The sequence below is a fragment of the Hemibagrus wyckioides genome, linkage group LG09 (assembly GCF_019097595.1).
Source record: "Hemibagrus wyckioides isolate EC202008001 linkage group LG09, SWU_Hwy_1.0, whole genome shotgun sequence".
NCBI lineage: Eukaryota > Metazoa > Chordata > Actinopteri > Siluriformes > Bagridae > Hemibagrus > Hemibagrus wyckioides.
The window spans coordinates 5885099-5909569 of record NC_080718.1 but is presented as its reverse complement, the minus strand read 5'-3'; the positions used below and the strand labels follow the sequence as shown (position 1 = coordinate 5909569).

The window sequence follows — 24471 nt, the reverse complement described above, 5'->3', positions numbered from 1 at the left end:
TTCCAAGGGGATTCAGCAGAAGCAGGTACACTGCAGGTTCTGTATGTTATTTTATACTAGTAAAAGTATTTTTAATAACAAAATGTTTTAAAGTTCTTCACATTATTTCAGCATCTTCAGTATCTCCCTATTATCTCCATGAAATAATTCATAATTTTGTCAAGAATTTCTTGAGTTGTGACACAATGCTGGTGTGAAGTTTGGTTAGTAGTTCACTGAACATATTAATTTAATAATTTACCAAAACATCTGAGGTTTCTCTTATTATTATTCGTTTTTCTTTCTGTTTGTCGCTGTACCATTACACAATCTAGGGTTAATATGTGGAGCCGCCTTCAATTGTTACAAACTAGAGCAGCCTGAATGTTCACCTCAACCAGAAAGAAAAACAAATGATGTGTTTAATTACTGTGTATCTAGTGGACCTGAGAAGAGCATAAACACGAGCGGTTCTGACAGAACACTAAAGTATGTACTTCATTTAATCTTGTTTGATTGTTTAGCATTTCTGTGAGGTTCTGGTTTGCTGTTTTTTCTACCATGAACTGATTAAATAGTACCAGGTGGAGATCTACTAGCACTGCTTGACTGATCCAACCATCTCTCAGGGAGAGAGGTAGGTATACATCTAGAATCTTTTCTGTTCTGCCACCGAGGTGGTGGAATGAACGTCCCCTAGATGTCTGTACAGCTGAGTCACTGGCCATCGACGGATGAAGACCTACCTCTTACTGAAACACTTTAACTAGCTCTTATTTGTTTTATGTATTGTTGTATGTTGTTTGTTATATGTTGTTATTAACAAAACTACCAACACAGTTTTTATGCTGATGGTAGCCTAAGTCTGTCACCTATTGAACCAGTGTTAATTTATTTACTGATAGAGGCTTCAAAGCACTTTTTTACGTCGCTCTGGATAAGAGCATCTACCAAAATCCAGAAGTGTAAATGATGTAGTTCTGTCCCCAGGGAAACATGACCATCTATTATTCTGATGATTGACATTGACCTTGTAGAGAAATGTTTCATAAAAGGGTTCAATTAAATAAAATTAAATTTCATTCTCAGTGAACAGACTAACTAAGATAAATTTAAAGACTTCATTGTGTTTTCATGTCTGTTACAAGTATGTAATTGGGCCACATTCCAGCAGTCTTACTAACACCACCAGGAAGTGAGAAACTATAATATTATAATTAATGATAGAGATCTGTCAGAATGCTCAGTGAAAGTCTTTGCTTTTTACAATATAATGTGTTGTACTATGTGAACTGAATAATGATTTATTTATTTATAAAAGGTTAAAACGAAGAAGAAAAAAGGACATGGCTGAATCTCTGAAACCAAGACATAGCAGATGGAGCACCATGTATAGATCTGTTCATTGTAAGTTACAAAGTTTGTACTTGAGTGAATATGCTAGTGAAAGCTAGATAAAGCAGATTTCTGATTATAAAATCAAATACTTTTCAGGGATCATTATTCTACAGTTATTTTTGTCTGAACATACTTGTGGTATTTTTATTAAACTTCTGTTTTCCACAATACAAACAAATAAGTAATTTAAACCCCATGGACTCAGACCAGGATAAAGCAGATTCTGATCATAAAGACAGTAAGTGTGTCATGCAGCGCTGAGCAATCATATCATTTAGTCCTACTCCATTCTATTTGACTGCCTGCTTCTACTTCTAAGAAAGTAAAAGAACGGCAGTCCTGATACACAGCTCTAATACACATGTCTCTCCTATACTTTAAAGTACAGACTATATAGAATAGAAATTAAAGATGGTCCACTTTTTCTTAAATTATAACCCACTTTTCAGCTGGATACAAAATATTATTTAATATTTGTTTTATGAAACTTTATATATATATATATATATATATATATATATATATATATATATATATATATATATATATATATATATATATATATATATGTATATATACATTTTTATTCATAATCCCTCCACCAGTTGCAGATGAATCCAGCAGTCTCCTGACTGAAGAACAGTTACAGTGTTCCATCTGTCTGGAGGTGTTCACTGATCCCGTCACCACTCCATGTGGTCACAACTTCTGCAAGAGCTGCATTACACAAAGCTGGGATACAAGTCAACACTCTGATTGTCCATATTGTAAAGAGAAATTCATCATGCGACCTGAACTTAAGATTAATATAAAACTAAAAGCGGTTGCAGATCACTTCAAGAATAGAAGCAAAGAGCCTCCTGAGAGTTTGGAGGTTCTCTGTGATGTCTGCACTGGTGTGAAGCAGAAGGCTGTAAAATCCTGTCTGGATTGTGGCGTGACTTTCTGTACGACTCATTTAGAGCCTCATAATAGTGTTCCAAATTATAAGAAACACAAACTAATAAATGCAGTGAAGAACCTGGAAAAATACATATGCCAGAAGCACGAGAGACCTCTGGAGCTGTTCTGTAGAAATGATCAGATGCATCTGTGTCAGTTCTGCACTGAAGGAGAACATAAAGGTCACAACATTATTCCATTAGAGGAGGAGAGTGGACAGAGGAAGGTGAGAGACACTGACTGAGTGTTAAATATTCTTGTGAAGAATATAAGTTAATTAAGATACTGTGTTTTTAATAGAAAATCACGTCATTCATGTTTTGTTCACAGAGTCATCTGGGAAAAACACAGTCAGAGCTGCAGCAGATGATCCAGAAACGATTAAAGAAGATCCAGGAGATTAATCACTCAGTAGAGCTCAGCAAAGTGGGTGAAACATGATGTAGTTCATATCTGCTGCATTCTGTACATTTTTCATACATATTTCATGTCATAGCATTTGATACTTTTTGGTAAATGTGAGAAGTTCTTTTTTTAGAGAAACACAGAGAAAGAGAAATCAAACAGTGTTGAAGTCTTCACCGCTCTGATTCGCTCCATTGGGAGGAGTCAGGCTGAGCTGCTGAAGGTGATGGATGAGAAGCAAAAAGCAGCAGAGAAGCAGGCTGAAGGACTCATTAAAGAGCTGGAACAGGAAATAGAGGAGCTGAAGAAGAGAGATGCTGAGCTGGAGCAGCTCTCACTCACTGACGATCATCTCCACCTCCTCCAGGTCAGTGTTCCTCTCTCTATCACTCAGCCACAGTGCAGAAGATCACAGAACATCAGCTGAGGCATTTCTCCTCTCTCCTGTTCTACTGTAGGTTTACCCGTCACTGTGCATCGCTCCACACACCAAGAACTGGCCTGAGATCAGCATTAACACTGAACTGAGTGTGGACACTCTGAGGACGGCCCTGTCTCAGCTTCAGGAGACTCTGAATGAGAAACTGAAAGAAACAGGTGAGAGAAACTGTGAAGTCTGTTAGAAAAGAAATATTGTATTAGAGACAATTTGTAATGTTATTTATTAGTGATTTTGTTGTAGCTTTCTAATTCCAAGTTTACATTAAAAACATATTTAAATTAATAAATGTCTTGTTCTGTTGTAATTAGTCTCTAAAGAACTGAAGAAGATTCAGCAGTATGCAGGTAAACTGCAGTTTTATAACTTATCTGTATTGTACATTGGATGATGATTCATTATTCACCTGCATGCTCATCACATGCTGTGTGTTTCTCTCAGTGGATGTGACTCTGGATCCTGATACAGTTAATCGCTTTCTCATCCTTTCTGATGAAGGAAAACAAGTGATGTTTAGACAAAAAGAGCAGTATCTTCCAGAAAACCCAAAAAGATTCAGATTTTACACCATGGTCCTGGGAAAGCAGGGTTTCTTCTCAGGAAGATTTTACTATGAGGTGCAGGTCAGTGGGAAGACTGATTGGCGTTTAGGAGTGGTCAGAGAGTCTGTTAACAGGAAGACTAAGATTGAGAATTTTAACCCTCAGGATGGACTCTGGACCATGGCTCTGAGAAATGGGAATGAGTGTCAGGCTCGTGATGATCCATATGTCTCCATCTTCTTGAGAGAAAAGCCCCAGAAAGTGGGAGTGTTTGTGGATTATGAGGAGGGTCTGGTCTCCTTTTATGATGTTGAGGCCAGGTTTCATATCTACTCTTTCACTGGTCACTCTTTTACTGAGAAACTCTATCCATGCTTCAATCCTTGTTCAGTTGATGAAGGTCAAAACTCAGCACCACTGATAATCTCTCGTGTGTAAAATTTCACTTCACAAAATCAGTAATGCATGAGATTTTTTATTTCTGGTGGTAATCTTGGAAATCAGCTATCAGTACATGAGTAATGATCATATTTTTAAATATCCTTTTAAGTTTATATGGAATATAATGTGAATGTCTATTAAAAGGGAAAACCTGTATAATAAACCTAGAATTCAGCTTTTCAATAGAGAAACATAAACAAGCAATAATTTCTCTTGGAAGCATTTATATTTGCATGTTGTTTGCTTCATTTGCATGAAAAGAGACACAATAGTAGCTTTCTGTACCTGTCAGCTTGAACAAATGATTAATTCTCCCAGTTAACTGTATACTTAAGTGCCTATTTTAGTATTCATACTTAAAAAAAGACAACACTGACACTCCTCATGCATAAATTGAGTTGGTAATTATTATGCAGCATTCTTGTCTTTTCTGTTTAGAGGTAAAAAGAGCAAACTTACACTACTTAAAACCAGTCAAATACTAGCAAGCAAAATTAGCTAGATCTATTTTTCTTGCATTGCTAATAGGTAGATTTTCTTAGACACCTCTGACAACCAAACCATCTTATATGAAAATACTTTTAAGAATAGCTAGTTAACATATTTGGCCTGTAGTCTTTTCATCCGGGTTTTATATGTTAATGTTCTGTTACCTCTGTTGTACATTTAAGATTTTTCAATATAATGCAGCAATTAATCCTGTTTAACTGTGTGACTGTGTCATGTGTGATGTGTATTATTTACACATTCACATTACTTGCACATTGATGTAAAATTATAAAATAAGAATAAAATCTTCTACAGACTGTGTTAAGTCCCTCCTGCTGTTTATTCAATAATTTAATTAAAATCACTGGGTTTTGCTAGCAAGTAATCCTCAGTGTATTTAGGATGATTTTAAGAGAAATATAGATAAACAACATAAGAATGTGATAAACAACAAACAACTACAGCACTGTAGCAGTAACAATATTATCCCAATAAACTGCCAAAACTGTATCACATCATTTACTTGTAAAGTGTTGCCAAATGCATAAACAGATTAATTTATTCTCTACAGCAGATTTTCAAACCATCTGAGATGTGAATTTCCAGCTGGGGAAATTAACAAATTTCAGTATAAAATACATTTCACAGATCCTATCCCACCATAATTCCAACACTCAAGTATGAGGCTCATTATTTGAATGTTGACAGTTTTACTGAGAATTTGATTAACAGTCAAATAGACTAATAACTACAAGAACTTAATCATGAATATATCTTTAACAAGTGTTGGTGATGATGAGTGAAAACACATTTGTGTAAACAATTTTTGTAGCTTTGTTGTAGCTTTCTAATTAAGTTTAAAACCATATTTCATTTAATAAATGTTGTTGTGTTGTAATTAGTCTCCAAAGAACTGAAGAAGATTCAGCAGTATGCAGGTACACTGCAGTTTTTTTATGTAATTGTATACACATACTAATAAAAGTCATTTTTTATTAACAAATATTTTATAGTTCCTCACATTATTTAATCAGAATGTTCAGTGTCTTCTTATTCCCTCCATGAACTAATTCAGAATTTTGTCAAGAATTTCTTGAGTTGTGACACAATCCTGCTGTGAAGTTTAATTAGTAGACGTAAGGATTGGGAGGCAGGATCCATGTGCGGAACAACTCTGTTTATTAAACAAACCAAGGCATGAAATATCCGAATTGCACAAAGTTCAAATATCCAAACCGGCAGGCATGAGAGGCAAACAAATCTAAAGGGCAAAACAGTAGACAAAAACTAGAAGCAAAACAGGCAAGCAAGGTCATACACAAAAATGCAGAAAATGTTAACAACATGCAAGGCTTGGTAATGCAGCAGGCTAATGATACTTTGCAACAATACTTAGCATGGTAGCAATATAAATATCCGCAAGAGAACCAGAAGTGTACCAATGTAAAACCGGAATGTCAATATTTGGGCGAAGGTTCCCTTTGGTGGGCAGGAACAAGGTTAGCAGGTGTAATTGTAACAGAATCCCTCCCTTTAGGAACACATCTAGGTATTCTATTGGGTTGACCCCAGGGTCTAGGGGCCAAGTCAGTCAGGGTGGGTGGAGTGAAATTTGGAAGTGAGGGCTGGGTCAAGGATGTCATATGCGCTTACCAATGATCTCTCTTCAGGACCGCACCCTTCCCAGCCGACTAGGTATTGTAAATCGGATGGGGTTGTCTGGGTTGTCATTTGTATGGGTGGGTTATAGAAGGGAGACATGGAAGGACGGTGCTATGCAATAGTCGGCTGGCAGTTCAAATCTGTAAGTTAATTTTTCGGACGATCTTGAATAGGTCGACGTACCTGGGACTTTTTAGTTTATGACATGTATGACATGTACGCCTTAGGCGTAGAATTTTGGTTAATTACCAGACTATTTGTCCCAGTCAGTATAGGGGATGAGGGTACCGTCTGCAGTCATCCTGGGTCCATTGCCTGTGTACAGCTTTTTGTAAGCGCACGTGGGCATTTTCCCAACTTTCTCTGCTCTACCAATAATAGTCCTCCACCATTGGGACATTCAGCGGTTCTCCTGACCAAGGAAACAGTGGTGATTGAGATTAAGGGAATTTTGGGCATACTCGGCCCATGGGATGAATTCACTCCTCTGTCAGAGACGATGTCTTCAGGGATGCCAAAATTTTGGAACAAATGTTCAAATGGGGCAGTGGCCATTTTCCACAAGTTTTCAGGCCTTAGACAATCAGTCGACCACTGCAAGCCATGGGCACTTGGGAGGTTGATAACAAAGTCAACCGAAACATGAGACCATGGTTTGTGTGGGACTGGGAGAGGTTCCAGGAGCCCAGATGGCAGTTGTGGGGCTGTACAGACTTGGGCACCGATGCAGCAGGCATTGACATATGTTTTGATATCCTTGAAAACTGAGGGCCACCAGAACCATTTGTATTGTCCTTTGAATGCCTGGGTGTCTGGAAGTGGGCGTGGAATGTACCCATTCCATGGTCCGTTGGAAGGAGAGTTGTAGGGAGGTATTGGCATGAAGAGGGGCATTCTGGGGGGACTTCCTCATCCTGCTGAGTCAGCTGAATTTCCTCCATAATGTCCCACCAGAGGGGTGGCAACAAATGATCAAGGGTGGTAGTAAGGGTTCTGGGTTGGGTTCCACTTGGGCAGGGTCATGCTGGCAGGAGAGTGCTTTAGGCTTGCTATTTTGGGAGCCAGATAGATACATAACTGTAAAATGAAGCCTGGTAAAAAAGTGTCCATTTTGCTTGCTTGTATTCAGTATCTTAGCTCCTTTTATATATTCCAGGTTTTTGTGGTCCATAAGTACCTGGAACAAGTGAAGGGCCCCCTTTAGCCAATGTCTCCATTGCTCTAGTGCCTCCTTTATAGAAAGAGTTCCTGGTTCCAGACATCATAGTTGGTTTCTGCAGGGGTAAGTTTAAGGGAGATAGTTTAAGGCATAGGGGTGGAGCTTTCCCAGGTCCCCATGATGTTGTGACAGTACTGTGCCAATCCCACAGCAGGAAGCGTCCACTTCTAGGATGAAATGGATGGATTGGTCAGGGTGGTGGAGGACAAGGGCCATGGTGAATTTTTCTTCTTTTTTTTTTCAATTATTTGTTTATTGATTATTTGTTTATTGATTGATTTATTACAGTACCTAAAAGTACATAAATAAAAGAGATGGGAATGAAAAAATAAATAAAGTAAATAAATAAAAAATAAAAAGAAAGAAAGAAAGAAAAGACAGAGAAAGAAAAACAACACAGAAGAAAAAAACCAAAACAAAAAAAACAACACATGTATGTTGAGCTGTAGTTTTAAATATGGTCATACGTTTTGTTAAGTACTTCTAAAATGGCCAAAAGGTCAGAGGTCCACAAGAGGCATCCATATTCTTCTAAAAGCATCATCCCTGTTTCTTAAGTTGTAGGTATACTGTTCTAATCGTAATGTCTCATTTGGAAGTTGTTGAAACAGTTCAAATGTTGGAGGCCTTGGTTGATTCCAGTTGAGCAAGATGCATTTGTGAATTTTTCTTTGAGTGATTTAAAGGCTCATTGTACAGTGTTGGACCAGTGGAGTTTTTGAGGCTTTCCTTTGAATGGAGTTGTAAGTGGGGCGACCACTGCACTGTAGCCCCAAATGAATTGGCAGTAAAAGTTTGTGAAGCCTAGGAATCATTGGAGTTCCTTAATCCTGGTGGGTGTGGGCCAGTCCATTACTGCACTCATTTTGCTGGTATCCATTTGTACCCCCTTGTTGATGGCATATCCCAGGAATGTGGTTGTGTGCCAGTGAACCTCACATACTCAAACTCCTTTAACAAATAAGCTTTGTTTCTGTAATGCTTGTAATACTTAGCACACATGTGATATATGGGTTTAGTAGGTCTAGATGAAATTATCATCGCTGTAGACAATAATGTACTGGTTTATGAGGTCTCTGAAGATCTGTTTTTTTTTTTCAGGGGCTGGCAATGGGTAAATACTTGGGAGGAGTGGTGTTGGGTAACAGATCAATGCAGCAGTCCCAGACATGATGGGGGTAGTTTGGTGAGCAGGGTGATTTTTTTCAGTGCGGAAGAGTCCAATCTACATGGTGAGTGGGAGTGTTAGGTGAGTGATGAGGTCGTCCCCAATGGCTTGCTTATCCACTGCCGAAATTTTAAAAGTCATTGGTATCCATTTTGGCCACATTAGAAACTCAATCAGTAATGGTGACAGTATTCTCTACACGTGACTGGGGGTTTTCTGTTAAGGGGCCACAGTGCTTGGTTCCTTATTAGATTGTCGATGCAGACCAGTGTAGTTATGTGCTGGGCGTGACAGGCCAGTTCAGCTTGCAGAGAGGGGTTTAGTCCATCTTGAAATATCTCGACATTATTCCACCCACTCTGAGTGGCAAGAGTGTGGAAAGTTACAGCATATTCAGCAGCAGTAAGAGAGCCCTGGCAGAGCTGGAGTATTTGTTCAGAGATTTCACACTCTCCTGCAGGGTATTTGAAAACATCATAGAGTGATTGAGTAAAGTGACCATAAGATTCTCTCACCTGAGTGTCATTGTCCTAGACTGTGGTAACCGAGTCCAAAGCTTTTCCTGTGAGCAGTGTAAGGAGGAATGCACATTTGGTGCGATGGTTGATTGGAATTGTAAAACAAGAGCAGGGTCAAAGACAGGCATAAGTTCAAATATCCAAACAGGCAGACAGAGAGGCAAACAAATTTCAAAGGGCAAAGCAGTAGGCAAAAACGAGAAGCAAAACAGGCAAGCAAGGTCACACACAAAAATGCAGTAATAGTAAACATACAAAGAAGTAGCAACATACAAAGGCTTGGTAATGGAGTGGGCTGAGGATACTTCGCAACAATATTAAGCGTGGTTATAAATATCCGTAAGAGAACTGGAAGTGTACAGCTCTAAAACAGGAGTGTCAATATTCAGGCAAAGGTTCCCTCTGACAGGTAGGAGCAAGGTTAGCAGATGTAATTGTAATAGTAGGACATTTAACATATAAATTTAATAATTTACCAAAACAGCTGAGGTGAATTCCTTTTTTTTCGTTGTTTATCACAATACCATTACACAATCGATGGTTAATATGTGGAGCTGCCTTCAATTGTTACAAACCAGAGCAGCCTGCATGTTCACCTCAACCAGAAAGACTTTTAAAAACAAATGATGTGTTTAATTACTGTGTATCCAGTGGACCAGAGAAGAGCATAAATACAAGCTGTTTTGACAGAATACACTAAAGTATGTACTTCATTTAATTTTTTATTACTCTGAGTAATAAACTGAGTGAACAGCACCAGGTGAAGATGTAGTTCTGTCCCATGGGAAACATGACCATCCATAATTCTGATGATTGACATTGAGATATGTATAAATGGATAGATAGACAGATATTTGTTTCCACCTTCTTCCTAGTATTTTTCAGTTGTTGTATTACTTTTCTTGTAGCTGCATGTAGGACTGAGTGAAACGTAACTTCAATCCTCTGTATGTCCTGTACAAACATCAGCACTGACAGTAAAGCTGACTCTGACTCTGACATTGTAGATGAATGTTTCAAAATAGAGATAAATGAAATGAAGTTTCATGCTCAGTGAAAAAATATACTAAGATAAATTTAAACACCTAATTGTGTTCTTATGTCTGTTACAAGTATGTTACTGGGCCACATTCCAGCATTCTTACTAACACCAGGAAGTGAGAAACTATAATACAATAGTTACTGACTAAGTGCTCAGTGAAAGTCTGAAAGTCTGTGCTTTTTACTTTAATTCATATAATGTGTTGCAGTATGTGAACTGAATAACAATTTTTGGCTGAAAGGGTAAAAAAGAAGAAGAAAAGGATATGGCTGAATCTTTGTCAAGAAGTAGATGGAACAGCATGGATACAGCGGTTGAATGTAAGTTACACAGTTCATGCTTGAGTGACTATGCTAATGAAAGCTAGATAAAGCAGATTTCTGATTACTGTCAAATACATTTTAGAGATTATTATTCCCACCCACTTCCAGCTCTGAACAGCTCAGCTCTCAGCTTTGCTTGTACATACTTTACTCAAACTGGAAGTGTTCACTGATCCCGTCAGCACTCCATGTGGACACAACTTCTGCAAGAGCTCCATTACACAAAGCTGGGATACGAGTCAACACTGTCATTGTCCATACTGTAAAGAGAAATTCACCATGAGACCTGAACTCAAGATTAATATAACACTGAGAGAGGTTGCAGATCACTTCAAAAAGAAAGGCCTCAGATTCTTTGTGACATTTGCATTGGTGTAAAACGAAAAGCCATAAAATCCTGTCTGGATTGTGGCGTGACTTTCTGCACATCTCATTTAGAGCCTCATAATTATGTTCCAAAATATAAGAAACACAAACTAATAAACGCAATGAAGAACCTGGAGAACTACATATGCCAGAAGCACGAGAGACCTCTGGAGTTGTTCTGTAAAGATGATCAGATGTATGTGTGTCAGTTCTGCACTGAAGGAGAACACAAAGATCACAAAGTTATTCCATTAGAGGAGGAGAGTGGACAGAGGAAGGTGAGAGACACCAACATCAGTGTTAAAAATGAAAGAATTCAAATATATTTAAATGCTACATTTGAAATCAAAATCAAACTTTGTTTATTTTATTTTAGTTTATTTATTTTCTATTTCTGTGCGCAGCTGTGAAAAACAAAGCTTGGAGCTGCTGCAGATGATCCAGGAGCGGCTGAAGAAGATCCAGGAGATTAATCACTCAGTAGAGGTCAGAAAAGTGGGTGAAACATGATGTAGTTCATATCTGCTGCATTCTGTACATTTTTCATACATATTTCTTTTTCATACACTTTTTGGTAAATTATTCTTTTCTTTAGAGAAACACAGAGAAAGAGAAATCAGACAGTGTTGAAGTCTTCACCACTCTGATTCTCTCCATTGAGAGGAGTCAGGCTGAGCTGCTGAAGGTAGTGGAGGAGAAGCAGAAAGCAGCAGAGAAGCAGGCTGAAGGACTCATTAAAGAGCTGGAACAGGAAATAGAGGAGCTGAAGAAGAGAGATGCTGAGCTGGAGCAGCTCTCACTCACTGACGATCATCTCCACCTCCTACAGGTCAGTGTTCCTCTCTCTATCACTCAGCCACAGTGCAGAAGATCACAGAACATCAGAGTTACCCGTAGGTAGGGTTACCTGTCACTGCGCATCGCTCCACACACCAAGAACTGGACTGAGATCAGCATTAACACTGAACTGAGTGTGGACGCTCTGAGGACGGCCCTGTCTCAGCTTCAGGAGACTCTGAATGACTTGAGAGAAGTTGAGAGAAACAGGTGAGAAACTGAGAAGTCTGTAACAGATTGTCAGAGGCTGTATGAACATTACATATTGGTTTATTAATCAATAATTGAAGGCATATTTACTTGAATGGATTTTATAGTTTAATCTGATTTCAGGTCTACATTATAACTATCTGTAATAAATCTCCTATTCTGTTGTAATTAGTCTCCACAGACCTGAAGAGGATTCAGCAGCATGCAGGTAATCTCCAGTTTCTGGTTCCTGTATTCTACATTTACATTATATTATCAATACCCAAGTAAGAGTCATATTTAATAAAAGAAGATTTAGAGTGACCCTTGTTATTAAAAAATCATGGGTTACTTAATGTAAACCTGGGTTCTTTGACAACAGAGTGAGGTGTTTCACTATGGGAAGCTCCTATGACACCACATCTGTCTTCAACAGACAGATCGACCTGTCACCAGGTTCTGCCCCCCTTATATTAGTCAGATCGGCCCCTGCCAAGGTCATTATAGAGTGATTATAGAGTGAAGGAGGGAAGTGTAGGTCACTCTGTTATCACTCTGTTATCTGGTTTACTCTAAGTAACCCATCATTCTTTTTCTAACCTCTATAACAATTAAGTGGACACAGACCTACCAGGTCCCAGCACTGCATGTACTAAGGATGGTTCAGACGTCCAGTCTATAAAACCAAACAAAAGTAAGTTGGAGTAGCCCAACTTGCTGCTGAACAAATATCTATAACTGAAACTCCCCTGAGTAAGGCCCATTATGTAGCCATACCCCTTGTGGAGTGGTTTCTCAAGCCCTTGAAGGTTGAAGGCCTCTGCGAGACAACAGCTTCCCCTTGTGAGGAGTAGCCCAAGACACAAACAGCTAGTCATGAGTCCTGAAACCTGCTGTTCTTTCTACATACATATGAAGAGCCCGTACTGGACATAATGAATTCAACTTCTGAGAGAAGGCAGAAATAGAGCGACGATTCGGATGGAGGTGGTAGGCCACTGAAGGCTCTACTGCTGGAGGTTCGGCCAACCCCAGCTCTCCCTTGAATCTCCAACATGGAATTCCCCTTGGTAGAGAGCTTGCTCCTAAAGGGGCTAGACCAGTAACGAGACATTTCCCTCATGCAAGCAGGCACTGCAGGCAGGAGTTTACTCGCTGCAGGCTGAGTGGAAGGCAACCTTTTCCCATCATAAAGGTCCCTCTCCGCCCTTCAGCATCTTCAGGTCCAATTTCGCCAAGGCTCGTTTACACACCTCGTGCAAGTTGCTGTCTACTTGAAAGGCTAAGTCGTTCGTGCTAGGTGGCCTAGACTGTTGGATGGGGAAGAGGGAATTGTCTTCCTCTCTTCATTGTCCATGCTGAAATTGAGGAGATCAGAGTTCTCTGCCTCCTCGTCCCCCTGTTCACCTCCCTCCTGCCCAAGCAGGCCTTTAAACAGTGGAGGCATATCCGGGGATTTGGCTTCCACCATGTCCAACCAGCCCATACTAGCTTGCGGGAGGTGGTCAGTCACCACAGGTTGTGTGGCAGCACCAGACAGGCTTGTTTGCCACTGCCACTCTCAGCCTCCTTTCTAATATTTTCACCGGCAATGATGCACAGTGAGCACATTTTTCTGGATCTGCCAGCAATGTTTGAGCATGCTTAGGACCCATACACATGATGCACATGGGGTGAGGGTCCCTGCCTGAGATGATAGCTCCACATGAGAAATGACACAGGCGGGATGCAACCTCCCTAATTTTCCACTCATTCCCTTTGGCGGGGGTAATGGCCGTCGACATAATGTCTGAGAAGCGATGTAGACCTCAGACTCGTCACAACATGAAGCCTGCTGGTCTAAGGTAATTAAACCTTCTGAAGCCATGCCTTGATGCATAAAGCCTCTAGTTGACTTAACGTCACCTATCGGTGTAATTTAACACCCAATAGGCCAATTAGAATAGCTTGCCTTGACGCGGACACAATTCTAATTGTTAAGGATGTCACTAAAACACAATCCGATCTAAATGACCTTGTGTTCGGTGACGGTTTCCGGTGACGGTTTCCAATGACGGTCCGCCTGTTGAACAGTTTAGCGAAATCAGCGAATCAGGATGTGCTGAGAGAGCTTGCTGCAGTCTCCCATGGGAAGAAAACATGAATGACCTTGGCAGGGGCCGACCTGACTAATATACTGTAAGCCTGGTCACAGGTTGACCTGTCTGTCGAAGACAGACATGGTGTCATAGGAGCTTCCACAGTTGGTCACGCCCAAAACGATTCCTATAGTGAAACACTGAGTGAAGTTAGAAAAAGAACCTTTGTCAATATAGCTTCCTGTTATCTCCATGCAGTAGGAATAACATTTTTACATTCTCCCTCAAAGCCATAAACTCTATACACACTTTTTGTTTTTTTTCACTGAATGATTTTAGGGCCATTTACATACAGCGTATTTCCATCTGTCTTTAAACTATAACTTTTATGATATACTGTATTATTTGTTATTATTAATATCTATGTTATCGGTTATTTACCTGCTCATCACATACTGTGTGTTTCTCTCAGTGGATGTGATTCTGGACCCTGACACAGCTTCTCCCTTTCTCATCCTGTCTGATGGTGGAAAACAAGTTACATGTGGAAACACAAAGCAGAATCTCCCAGACACCCCGAAAAGATTCACTAATTATTTGGTTGTCCTGGGAAAGGAGAGTTTCTCCTCAGGAAGGTTTTACTATGAGGTGCAGGTCAGCGGGAAGATTGAGTGACGTTTAGGAGTAGCCAGAGAGTCTGTTAACAGGAAGAGTAAGATTGAAACATTTAAACCTCAGGATGGAGTCTGGACCATGGCTTTAAGGAATGGGAATGAGTATAAGGCCCATGATGATCCGTATATTTCCCTCTTTTTGAGAGAAAAGCCACCGAAAGTGGGACTGTTTGTGGATTATGAGGAGGGTCTGGTTTCCTTTTATGATGATGAGGCCAGGTCTCATATCTACTCTTTCACTGGTCACTCTTTTACTGAGAAACTCTATCCATACTTCAGTCCTTGCTTGACTGATGGAGGTAAAAACTCAGCACCACTGATCATCTCTACAGTACTGGATAAATTCCCACCTCAATCAAGTGTGTGCATGTCACAGTTCATTAGCATATAGTGACTCCAACAAAACTCCACAAATGTCTCAGAGAGCTAAAAGCATGAGATGACGACTAAACTGTAAAAGAATAAAAATACTTTTCTTCAGAAATGGAAGTTATTTAGACTTTAAATAGGTTTATAACAATAAAAACCAATAAAAATATATTATTGATCAGTATGTAGTGTTTTGGGTTAAGTGTCCATTCCAGCAAACTTTAAGAAGGTCTCCACAGGAATTGATTAATTATTTTTATTATATTTTATTTTGTTTCTTTGTGCATATTTCTATTCGCTATGATATCGTGGGTAATTGCATTTTGTTTTAAAATAATACATTGAGTTTTGTGTGTCAGTGATGTCACTTCCACCTGCATAATTACCTAATTGCCCCACCCCCCGCTCAGAACAACTTTGGTCATGAGCGAGGCAGAGACTGCAGAACTGAGGGTGTGTTGCAATTTGTGTTGATCCTTGTCCTGTCTTTAATAAATTGCAGACATAGTCCACCAAAGCCAGTGGTGTTGTGGAATTTCTTTGTGGTGCGAGACGAAGTACGCTACAAATTGGTGCCGTGACCCGGATCAAGAGATTAGCCATCGCAGATCGCCGGGTAGAGTCATCTCCATCAACATCACCAGAACAGAGAACTTTGGGGTAGATAAGCAGTGCGACAAACATGGACACTTATGGTTTTACATGCAACGACACACAAGAACACATGTCAGATGTAAATGTTAATCCTACAAATGTGACACCTGTTTGTGTAAGAAGTGGTGTTTCAAGAGGTTCTCTCCTGGAACGGGGAGGGGGATCCAGTTAAACACTATGCTAGAACAAAACATGGTAGCCACTCCTGTACGTCCTTTAACTAACACTGCAACGTTGCCTCGCATGAGTAGTGACATAACAGAGCCTAATGGAGAAAGAACATGCAACCCCCCAGGGGGCGAGCAAGTGAATCAGTGGCGAATGATGGCAGATTTAATGAAGCAACTTGGTAGTGAAATTGGGAATCAAATTGTGGCAAACCTGAGACCCGCAGGGCAGAATGCTCAGAGAGATTATGTAGATCATGCCCAGCAGCCCACGCCCCAGACTCCTGATTTGTCAAATTTTAACCGATGATGATGTTTGTAAGGCATTGCCCAGAGCCTAGTCTGTACACAGCCCTTCGAAGTAAACCACTGGAGAGTTGGGATGCACGTGAAATCCAAGCATTAATTGACAGCCACCACAGAGACAAGCAGTTCACCAGAGTGAATAGGGGGATAAAGGTAGATGAAACCTCTCCTAATGCCTGGTGCATGACACAGCAGCAGCCCACTACCAGTAGTCAGGCAAGCAACTTGGACCCTGCTCTCCTTGGACGAGTAGCTTCCCTTCTAGAGCAGTTCCTTGTTAAACAGAAGGGGCAAGAACAGGCAGCTGAAGAGTGCAAGGTCGTATCTGTAAACTCTGCAGCCCCGTGTAAGATATGTAGGGCTCAAGACCATACAACAAAGACTCACTGTTTTAAAGAGGGACTGTGTTTTAGGTGTTTCAAGACAGGGCACAGAGGTTTCGAATGCCCTGACAAAAAGCAAGTGAAACAAGCTAGAGCCAGTGCAGTCACTGGGCCCGAGCATTATTTAAACTAGAAAACCTACACTGTGAGGGGAACAGTGTGGGTCCCAGACAAGCAAGGTCCCCAGAAAACCCATTGGATGTTTACACAACTACTAGTGACCATCTGAGTCGAAAGAGTGCGAGTGAAATAAATGCGATTCAACAAAAGATTCCATGTTCAATTTCAAAAGCCTCTTACAAAAGAATTAATGATGAAGATGATCTGTTCTATGCTCCAGCATTAGTTGAAGGGAAAGTGAAACTTTTAGCTCTTGTGGATAGTGGATCAGTTACTTGTACATTGAGTGAATCAGCTGAATGCACACTTAAGGACAGGGGCTTGATCCGAACAGATTCGAGTAAACCCACCAAAAAAGTACTCACCGGTTGTGGAGGGAACAAAACAAAACCAAAGTGCACATATGAGTTGAATGTGGATATGCTCGAATGCAAAATGACAATCAACTTCCTAGTTGTTCCGGGCCAAAAGGATGACATGATAGTTGGATCAAATGTCATCAGGCACGTGACTCAGCAGATGAAAAAAACTGAATGATACTGGAAAAGCCTTTCTCAACCAGTTCGAGAGAATTGTCAAGAGCCCCTTCTGAATATGCTTTCTAATGTTGATCGCTGGCATGGAGACAAGATACCACAAAGAGTTGGCATTGTAGTGTTGAGACAGTGTGTCACACTGGAGCCACAACATGAACACTTGGTCTGGGGAAGTTTAAAGGAAGAAGTCCCTCTGTCCATTGGAAGTACTGTTATGCTGGAACCCTCCACTTCCCGTTCTGCACCAAGAAATGTCATGGTGGCTCATACCGTTTGCCCGTTGTGGGGCGATAAGTGGATCCCTATGAGAGTAATCAACATGATTGACTGCCCCATTGTCTTGCGCCGCAACACTAAGATAGCTCATGTGCACCCGTGCCTTGCACTAGAGGAACTAGATCTCACAGAAAAGGGAGGAGAGTACCAGCAGATATGTGTTCCCCAAAATATTGTGCAAACTAATGAGTTTAACAAGGAAAGTAGGCAACAGACTGACTACAGAATCAAACTGAGAGAATTGGGACTGACAGAAATTGACATTGACTCCTGTGAGGTGAGTGATTGCTGGAAGGGAGAGCTGGCTGACCGCATAGTACAGTATGAAAGTATCTTCTCTCATGATAAATTAGACTGTGGTAAAGTGAAGAACACTGTTCACCGAATACGACTCAAAGATGAAAGGCCCTTTCGCTTGCCTTACAGAAGGGTTCCTCTAGCCCATTACCAGAAATTGAGACAAACATTGGATGAGATGGAGGAGCATGGTATCATTTGAAAATTGATTTAACATCGGGCTTCTATAACATCCCAATTCATGAGGATGATCGTAAATACACGGCATGCACAACACCGGTAGGGCTCTATGAGTATAACCGTATGGCCCAGGGGTTATGTAACAGCCCAGCAACATTCTCTCGGATGATGACATCAATATTCGGAGACCAGAACTACCTTTCACTTCTCTGTTACCTAGATGATTTACTTGTCTTTGGCAAAAGTGAGATGGAAGCGCTCAGTCGTCTCGAGATGGTGTTTTCTCGGCTTGAAAACCTGAAACTGGCACAGAAGAAGTGCTATTTCCTAAGGAAAACTGTCAAGTTTTTGGGTCATATTGTAACAGAGAGTGGCATAGCAACTGACCCAGCGAAAGTGTCTGCAATCAATGACATCAGATCCACAGATTTAATGGAACCAGATGGAAAAACTCCGTCACCAACCAAAGTTAAGTCTTTTCTTGGTATGGCAAATTACTATTCTCATTTCATTGAAGATCTCTCAACTTTAGCAAAACCATTGTTTAAACTGACAGCTGGACAGGGAGTCAGTAAGAAACGTGGACAACAAACACGCTTTGTTTCCAAACTTAGTCCTGAAGACTGGACTGCAGAGTGTGACACAGCTGTAGAAAGGATAAAGCATGCACTTTCCCACACCATTGTTCTTGCCCACCCGGACTTCAAGCGATCTTTCCTTTTGTCCACTGATGCATCTATGGATGGTTTGGGTGCAGTCTTGAGTCAGATCCCAGAAGGTGAGACGAAACCTCGACCAGTTGCTTTTGCAAGCAAGACCCTGTCAAAAGCCCAGTCCCGTTACCCTGCCCACAGATTAGAGTTTTATGCACTAAAGTGGGCGGTCTGTGATAAATTTGCCCATTGGCTGGTGGGGACTAACTTCACGGTGTTAACAGATAACAATCCTTTAACATATATAATGTCGAAGCCAAAGTTGGACGCTTGCGAGCAAAGATGGGTGTCTAAGCTGTCTCCTTTTGATTTTGACCTAAGATACATACCTGGTACCAAGAATGTCCCTGCTGACCTCTTAAGTCGTCGACCCTTTGCCAGGACATTAGAGGTCTGTGATGCTCTGGAGACTGATGCTAAGCATGTGACCTCTCAGGCCATTCAGGAAACGTTCCGTTTGTCAGTGAATGTACACCACCAAATGCGCAAAAGCGAGAAGGGTTCCCAAGTTGAAAAACCAAATCTGCTATGTAGTGAAGGGGTGAAAGCTGTATTTGAGTCCTGCCTAAACTGGGAATCTAGTAACGCAGTTCATAGTGTCCATCTACCCCAGAACAATAATTTTGTCCAGGGGGGTGTTAGTACTCTTCCTGTTTTCTCTATGGAAGAGATACAGCTGAAGCAGAAAGTGGATCCCACAGTGTCCCGTGTTGTGTTCTTTGTTGAAAGAAAAAGGAGACCATCACGTAGGGAGAGGGATAATGAGACTGTGCCAGTAATGCGACTTCTGAAACACTGGGAAAAGCTGGAAGTAAAAGGTGGAGTTCTCTACCGCAGGTCCAAAGATCGCGTTGGTAAGGTCAGGTATCAACTTGTACTTCCAAGCTCACTGAGAACTGTTGCTCTCAGTGGAACTCATGATAATGCAGGACATCAGGGACAAAGCAGAACACTTCATCTTGTACGCCAGAGGTTTTTCTGGTCTGGTATGGACACAGATGTCAAAAGGTATGTGGCACACTGTAAACGATGTGTGGTCAGGAAGACTCAGGAACCTGAGGCCAGAGCTCCAATAGAGTCCATCAGAACAAGCACACCACTTGAGCTTGTATGTATAGACTTGTGGTCTGCGGAAGGAATGCATGGAGAGAGTATTGATGTGCTTGTCATAACAGACCATTTCACAAAATTAGCCCATGCATTCCCCTGTCCCAACCAAACAGCTAAGGTAGTGGCTCAGAAATTGTGGAATAACTTTTTCTGTGTGTATGGCTTCCCACAATACATTCCGACAAAGGTGCCAATTTCGAGAGCAAATTGATTGCTGAGTTTCTGGTGTCTGGTGTTGATAAGTCCCATACCACGCCATACCATCCTATGGGTAATGGGCAGACTGAGAGATTTAATCACACTCTCGGCAATATGATCCGCTCTTTGCCTCCTCGAGCGAAGGAAAGGTGGCCACAAATGATTCAGACACTCACGTTTTCTTACAATTGTACTGCCCATAAAACAACAGGCTTTGCACCATTCTTCCTGATGTTTGGGAGAATTCCAAGATTACCTGTAGATGTCATGTTTGGAAGTGCTTTCAGAGATAAGGATGTTCAGACTTATGACGAATATGTAAAAGCTATTCAGAAAGATCTCAGAGAGGCTGTGAATATTGCTAATGGCAACATTACTGATGCCCAGAGGAAGCAGACACAACAGTATAACAAAAGAGCTAAGGGTGCTCTTCTAGAGGTTGGAGATCGTGTTCTCTTGGCGAACAAAAAGGAAAGAGGAAAGGGAAAGTTGGCAGATGTATGGAATTCGGCTGTTCATGTAGTAACGTGGAAAGATCCATCACTGCCCATCTACAGAGTTGAGAACCCCACGACGAAGAACAGTAAGGTGGTCCACCGTAACTTGCTACTCCCGGTCAATTTCCCTCCATTAGAAGAGCCGGAAATTGAATCTACAGTCCTATCAACAGTGTCAACAAAGGGAAAATATGAAGGGGAAGACCAAAGTCAAAGATCTCTCTCCGCATCAGGAAGAGGATCAAGGAACAGCAGAATTGCTGCATGGATTTTACAAGGTGTTGACCTAAAAGCACCTCAGAATACTGGAGAGTGTACTGTAGAGGAAAAGACCAAAGAACCTGTCATGGAGTCGGAAAATTCAGCCTGTACAATTTGGACGAAGGGTAAGGATTTTTCTACTGGAAAAGGGAGTGAACACACCGAGGGTTTGTGTGAACAGGAATTAGGACAGATGAACTCAGACAGTGAGCAGTTTGGTGGCCAGAACAGTGAATCTGAATTAGATCTAGATCAGTCGTGCCACAGCAATGAGGAAGGGCCCCTAGAATCTGCGAGCAACCAGAGTGTCGAAGTTGAATCAGTCATGTCAGATGATATTAGTTCAATGAGCAGACCGCTCAGAAGCTCTAAGAACAAAGCCTCAAGCTGTAAAAGTCGACAAAGGAAGTCTCCAGGCACAATTACTGTAGCAGATACTGCTTTGAGACCTAAGAAGGGGACAGTGAGAACCAGGGCAGGAAGGCTAGTGAAACCTGTTGGACATCTGCTTGAGTGTATGAGTATGATATTGACTGAATCAGGGCAAAAGGATCCTCTTGCGGAGTTGCTCAAAATTCTGTCAAATTTCATATAGAATTAAAGTGATCCTTGAAGTCAAATTTCAAACTGATTTTGATAACTGACCAGAATTACAAACTAAGTGAGCTTTAATAGGGTTGAGAAATACTTGATGTGGGAGTGTATGGGAATATGTATGAGGGCATATTTCTGCCAATCAAAGCATCTTTGCTATTCGTGTGAATGACTCTAGTCTGGGTACTCCCAATAGAAAGAAAGTGCCTCACCGAGATTCTTAAAGTTCACTGAAATTTGAGAGGGGAGAGTGTAGTGTTTTGGGTTAAGTGTCCATTCCAGTAAACTTTAAGAAGGTCTCCACAGGAACTGATTAATTATTTTTATTATATTTTATTTTGTTTCTTTGTGCATATTTCTATTCGCTATGATATCGTGGGTAATTGCATTTTGTTTTAAAATAATACATTGAGTTTTGTGTGTCAGTGATGTCACTTCCACCTGCATAATTACCTAATTGCCCCACCCCCCGCTCAGAACAACTTTGGTCATGAGCGAGGCAGAGACTGCAGAACTGAGGGTGTGTTGCAATTTGTGTTGATCCTTGTCCTGTCTTTAATAAATTGCAGACATAGTCCACCAAAGCCAGTGGTGTTGTGGAATTTCTTTGTGGTGCGAGACGAAGTACGCTACAAGTATAACAGAAATTTTAAAAAACCTCAAACCTGGAGTCTCAATACAGAAACTGTGAATAATGTGTGAATGTGTGTCAGATGAAAAGAAAATGGTTTAACGTGAAATCAGTGAGAAAATTACACTGAACCCAGTGACCATGGACACCAAGCACATCATACAGGACACTGCTGGGTTTAATTCTACTGACCAGAAATCTCATGCTAGGAAAATTTTCAATTTCTGATGCTTTAATGAAATGTTAACACTTTGTTTTGCTGATCATGTTTGATGCTTGTTTGTGAGTGCCCTTTGGATTTGCTGTTGGTTTGTGAATATTGAATATCATGTGTATGACTTTTGGACAGATGTTTTTTACTTTATCCTTTCCTGTGCATGGGTTTGAGGAAGAATAATCCTGAATAAAAGTTTTGGTAAAGATTTTGCTCATGTGTGTCTGATTCTTCTTATAAAGAATATAAATGAATTAAAATACTGCATTTGTAATAGAAAGTCAAATGGACAAATGGACTGAGATCAGCATTAACACTGAACTGAGTGTGGACACTCTGAGGACGGCTCTGTCTCAGCTTCAGGAGACTCTGAATGAGAAACTCAGTGTGACGCTGAATGAGAAGTTGAGAGAAACAGGTGAGAAACTGAGAAGTCTGGAACATTAAAAGAGACAAATTACCTGTATGAAAGTTTGATGTTGGATTATTGGTAGATGAGTGGAAATATATTTGTCTTAATGAATTTGATACCTTTGTCTTTATACCTCAAGTCTAATAAATGTCCTGTTGTGTTGTGATTAGTCTCCACAGAACTGAAGAGGATTCAGCAGTATGCAGGTAAACTGCAGTTTCTGGTTCCTGTATTATATTAAATTAATAATACTTTAGTAGAAGTTATTTTTAAATTTCATAATACCAGCTAAATAAAATTCATTTGTGCATGTATTATTATTATTATTATTATTATTATTATTATTATTATTATTATTATTATTTAGCTGATTAATCATTAAATTCTGTTTGTGTTTCCTCTCAGTGGATGTGACTCTGGATCCTGACACAGCTTCTCCCCATCTCGTCCTGTGTAATGATGGAAAACAAGTCACATGCAGAAGCAAAGAGCAGAATCTCCCAGAAAACCCGAAAAGATTCACTAATTACACCATAGTCCTGGGAAAGCAGGGTTTCTTCTCAGGGAGGTTTTACTATGAGGTGCAGGTCAGTGAGAAGACCAAGTGGGATTTAGGAGTGGTCAGAGAGTCTGTTAACAGGAAGGGAAAGATTGATTCATTTAAGCCTGAGGATGGATTCTGGACCGTGATTCTGAGGAACGGGAACCAGTACACAGCTCGTGATGAAGCCTGCGTCTCGCTCTCCCTGAGAGAAAAGCCCCAGAAGGTGGGAGTGTGTGGATTATGAGGAGGGTCTGGTCTCCTTTTATGTTGTTGAGGCCAGGTTTCATATCTACTCTTTCACTGGTCAGTCTTTCACTGAGAAACTCTATCCATACTTCAGTCCTTGCTTGAATGATGGAGGTAAAAAAGACTGAAGAACATTTCACTTCAACAAATCAGTGTATGTAAATACTGTAACACTGAATGCATTATGATCATGAATATTAATGTCTGAATATAAAGTGCATCTGGAGTATAAATGTGTGCAGGGAAAAACATGAAGGAACAACAGCTTGGAATAAACCTGGATTTCATCTTTTGGTAGAGAAGCATTCCATAAATAGCTTTTATTTTCTAGAAATAGATTTATATTTACAATTTGACACCTCAGCATTATCCTAACAACCTTTTTAATGTATGGCCTAACTAACTAACTAACTAACTAACTAACTAACTAACTAACTAACTAACCTAGCCTGCTTTTAGAAGAAATTATGACTGATGTAATGAGGTCATTTGTGTCTCAGGTAATGAGGAAGTTGTTTGCCTTCTCTGTCCCTTTGGTGGCAGAAATTCAGGAGAATTTGAGTTGAGTTTGTGCGATTTGACTGCGAACATCCAGAGCCATATCACATCACATGTGATGAATTAATAAACAATTCTAATATTTGGAAAACTCTAAATTTGATTCCTTACTTAACCAGAGATATTGAGATATAACAGAGATTACATGCCATTATTGTTATGCCTTAACACAAAATGAACTGTTAAAATGTATTTTCTGAAATACAATGCACAGTAGTGTCTTTTATAAATTAGATTATGAGAGTTTTATTGATTTATTCAAACTATTGTTCACTTTCAGGTCAAAAATATCAATAATTGCTCCTACTACCGCAAAAAAGAATGCTAATGAGTCGTTTGGGAGTCGACTCTTATTGGTGAGCTGAGTCAAATGATCCGACTCACTAAAATGAACAAGAAATCTCACCACTTCCGGGCATTTCTTGGATTGAATATTTCTTTGTTTTTATTTCACAAATTAGACCGAAATGTAGCTGTTGTGCTGTTAAATGAGT

General features: G+C 40.4%; 1 protein-coding gene and 1 pseudogene across 1 annotated transcript; both read left to right on the top strand.

The window, feature by feature from the left end:
- Window positions 1-348: 348 nt before the first annotated feature.
- LOC131358846 (zinc-binding protein A33-like) lies at window positions 349-5364 on the top strand. Its single transcript, XM_058398223.1, has 9 exons — window positions 349-468; window positions 1301-1386; window positions 1983-2545; window positions 2650-2745; window positions 2858-3091; window positions 3183-3321; window positions 3475-3510; window positions 3605-3786; window positions 3871-5364. Exons 2-9 carry the CDS (start codon window positions 1326-1328, stop codon window positions 4141-4143), a joined length of 1584 nt encoding a protein of 527 aa, XP_058254206.1. The 5' UTR covers window positions 349-468; window positions 1301-1325; the 3' UTR covers window positions 4144-5364.
- Window positions 5365-10681: 5317 nt separating this feature from the next.
- LOC131358865 (zinc-binding protein A33-like) lies at window positions 10682-24008 on the top strand (annotated as a pseudogene).
- Window positions 24009-24471: the final 463 nt, after the last annotated feature.

Excerpts from the sequence above, each read along its gene's own strand:
- LOC131358846 (XM_058398223.1), top strand. The coding sequence starts at position 1,326 with ATGGCTGAATCTCTGAAACCAAGACATAGCAGATGGAGCACCATGTAT. Across the intron at positions 2,746-2,857 it reads ACTCAGTAGAGCTCAGCAAA|AGAAACACAGAGAAAGAGAA; the intron begins GTGGGTGAAACA and ends TTCTTTTTTTAG. Across the intron at positions 3,511-3,604 it reads GAAGATTCAGCAGTATGCAG|TGGATGTGACTCTGGATCCT; the intron begins GTAAACTGCAGT and ends TGTTTCTCTCAG.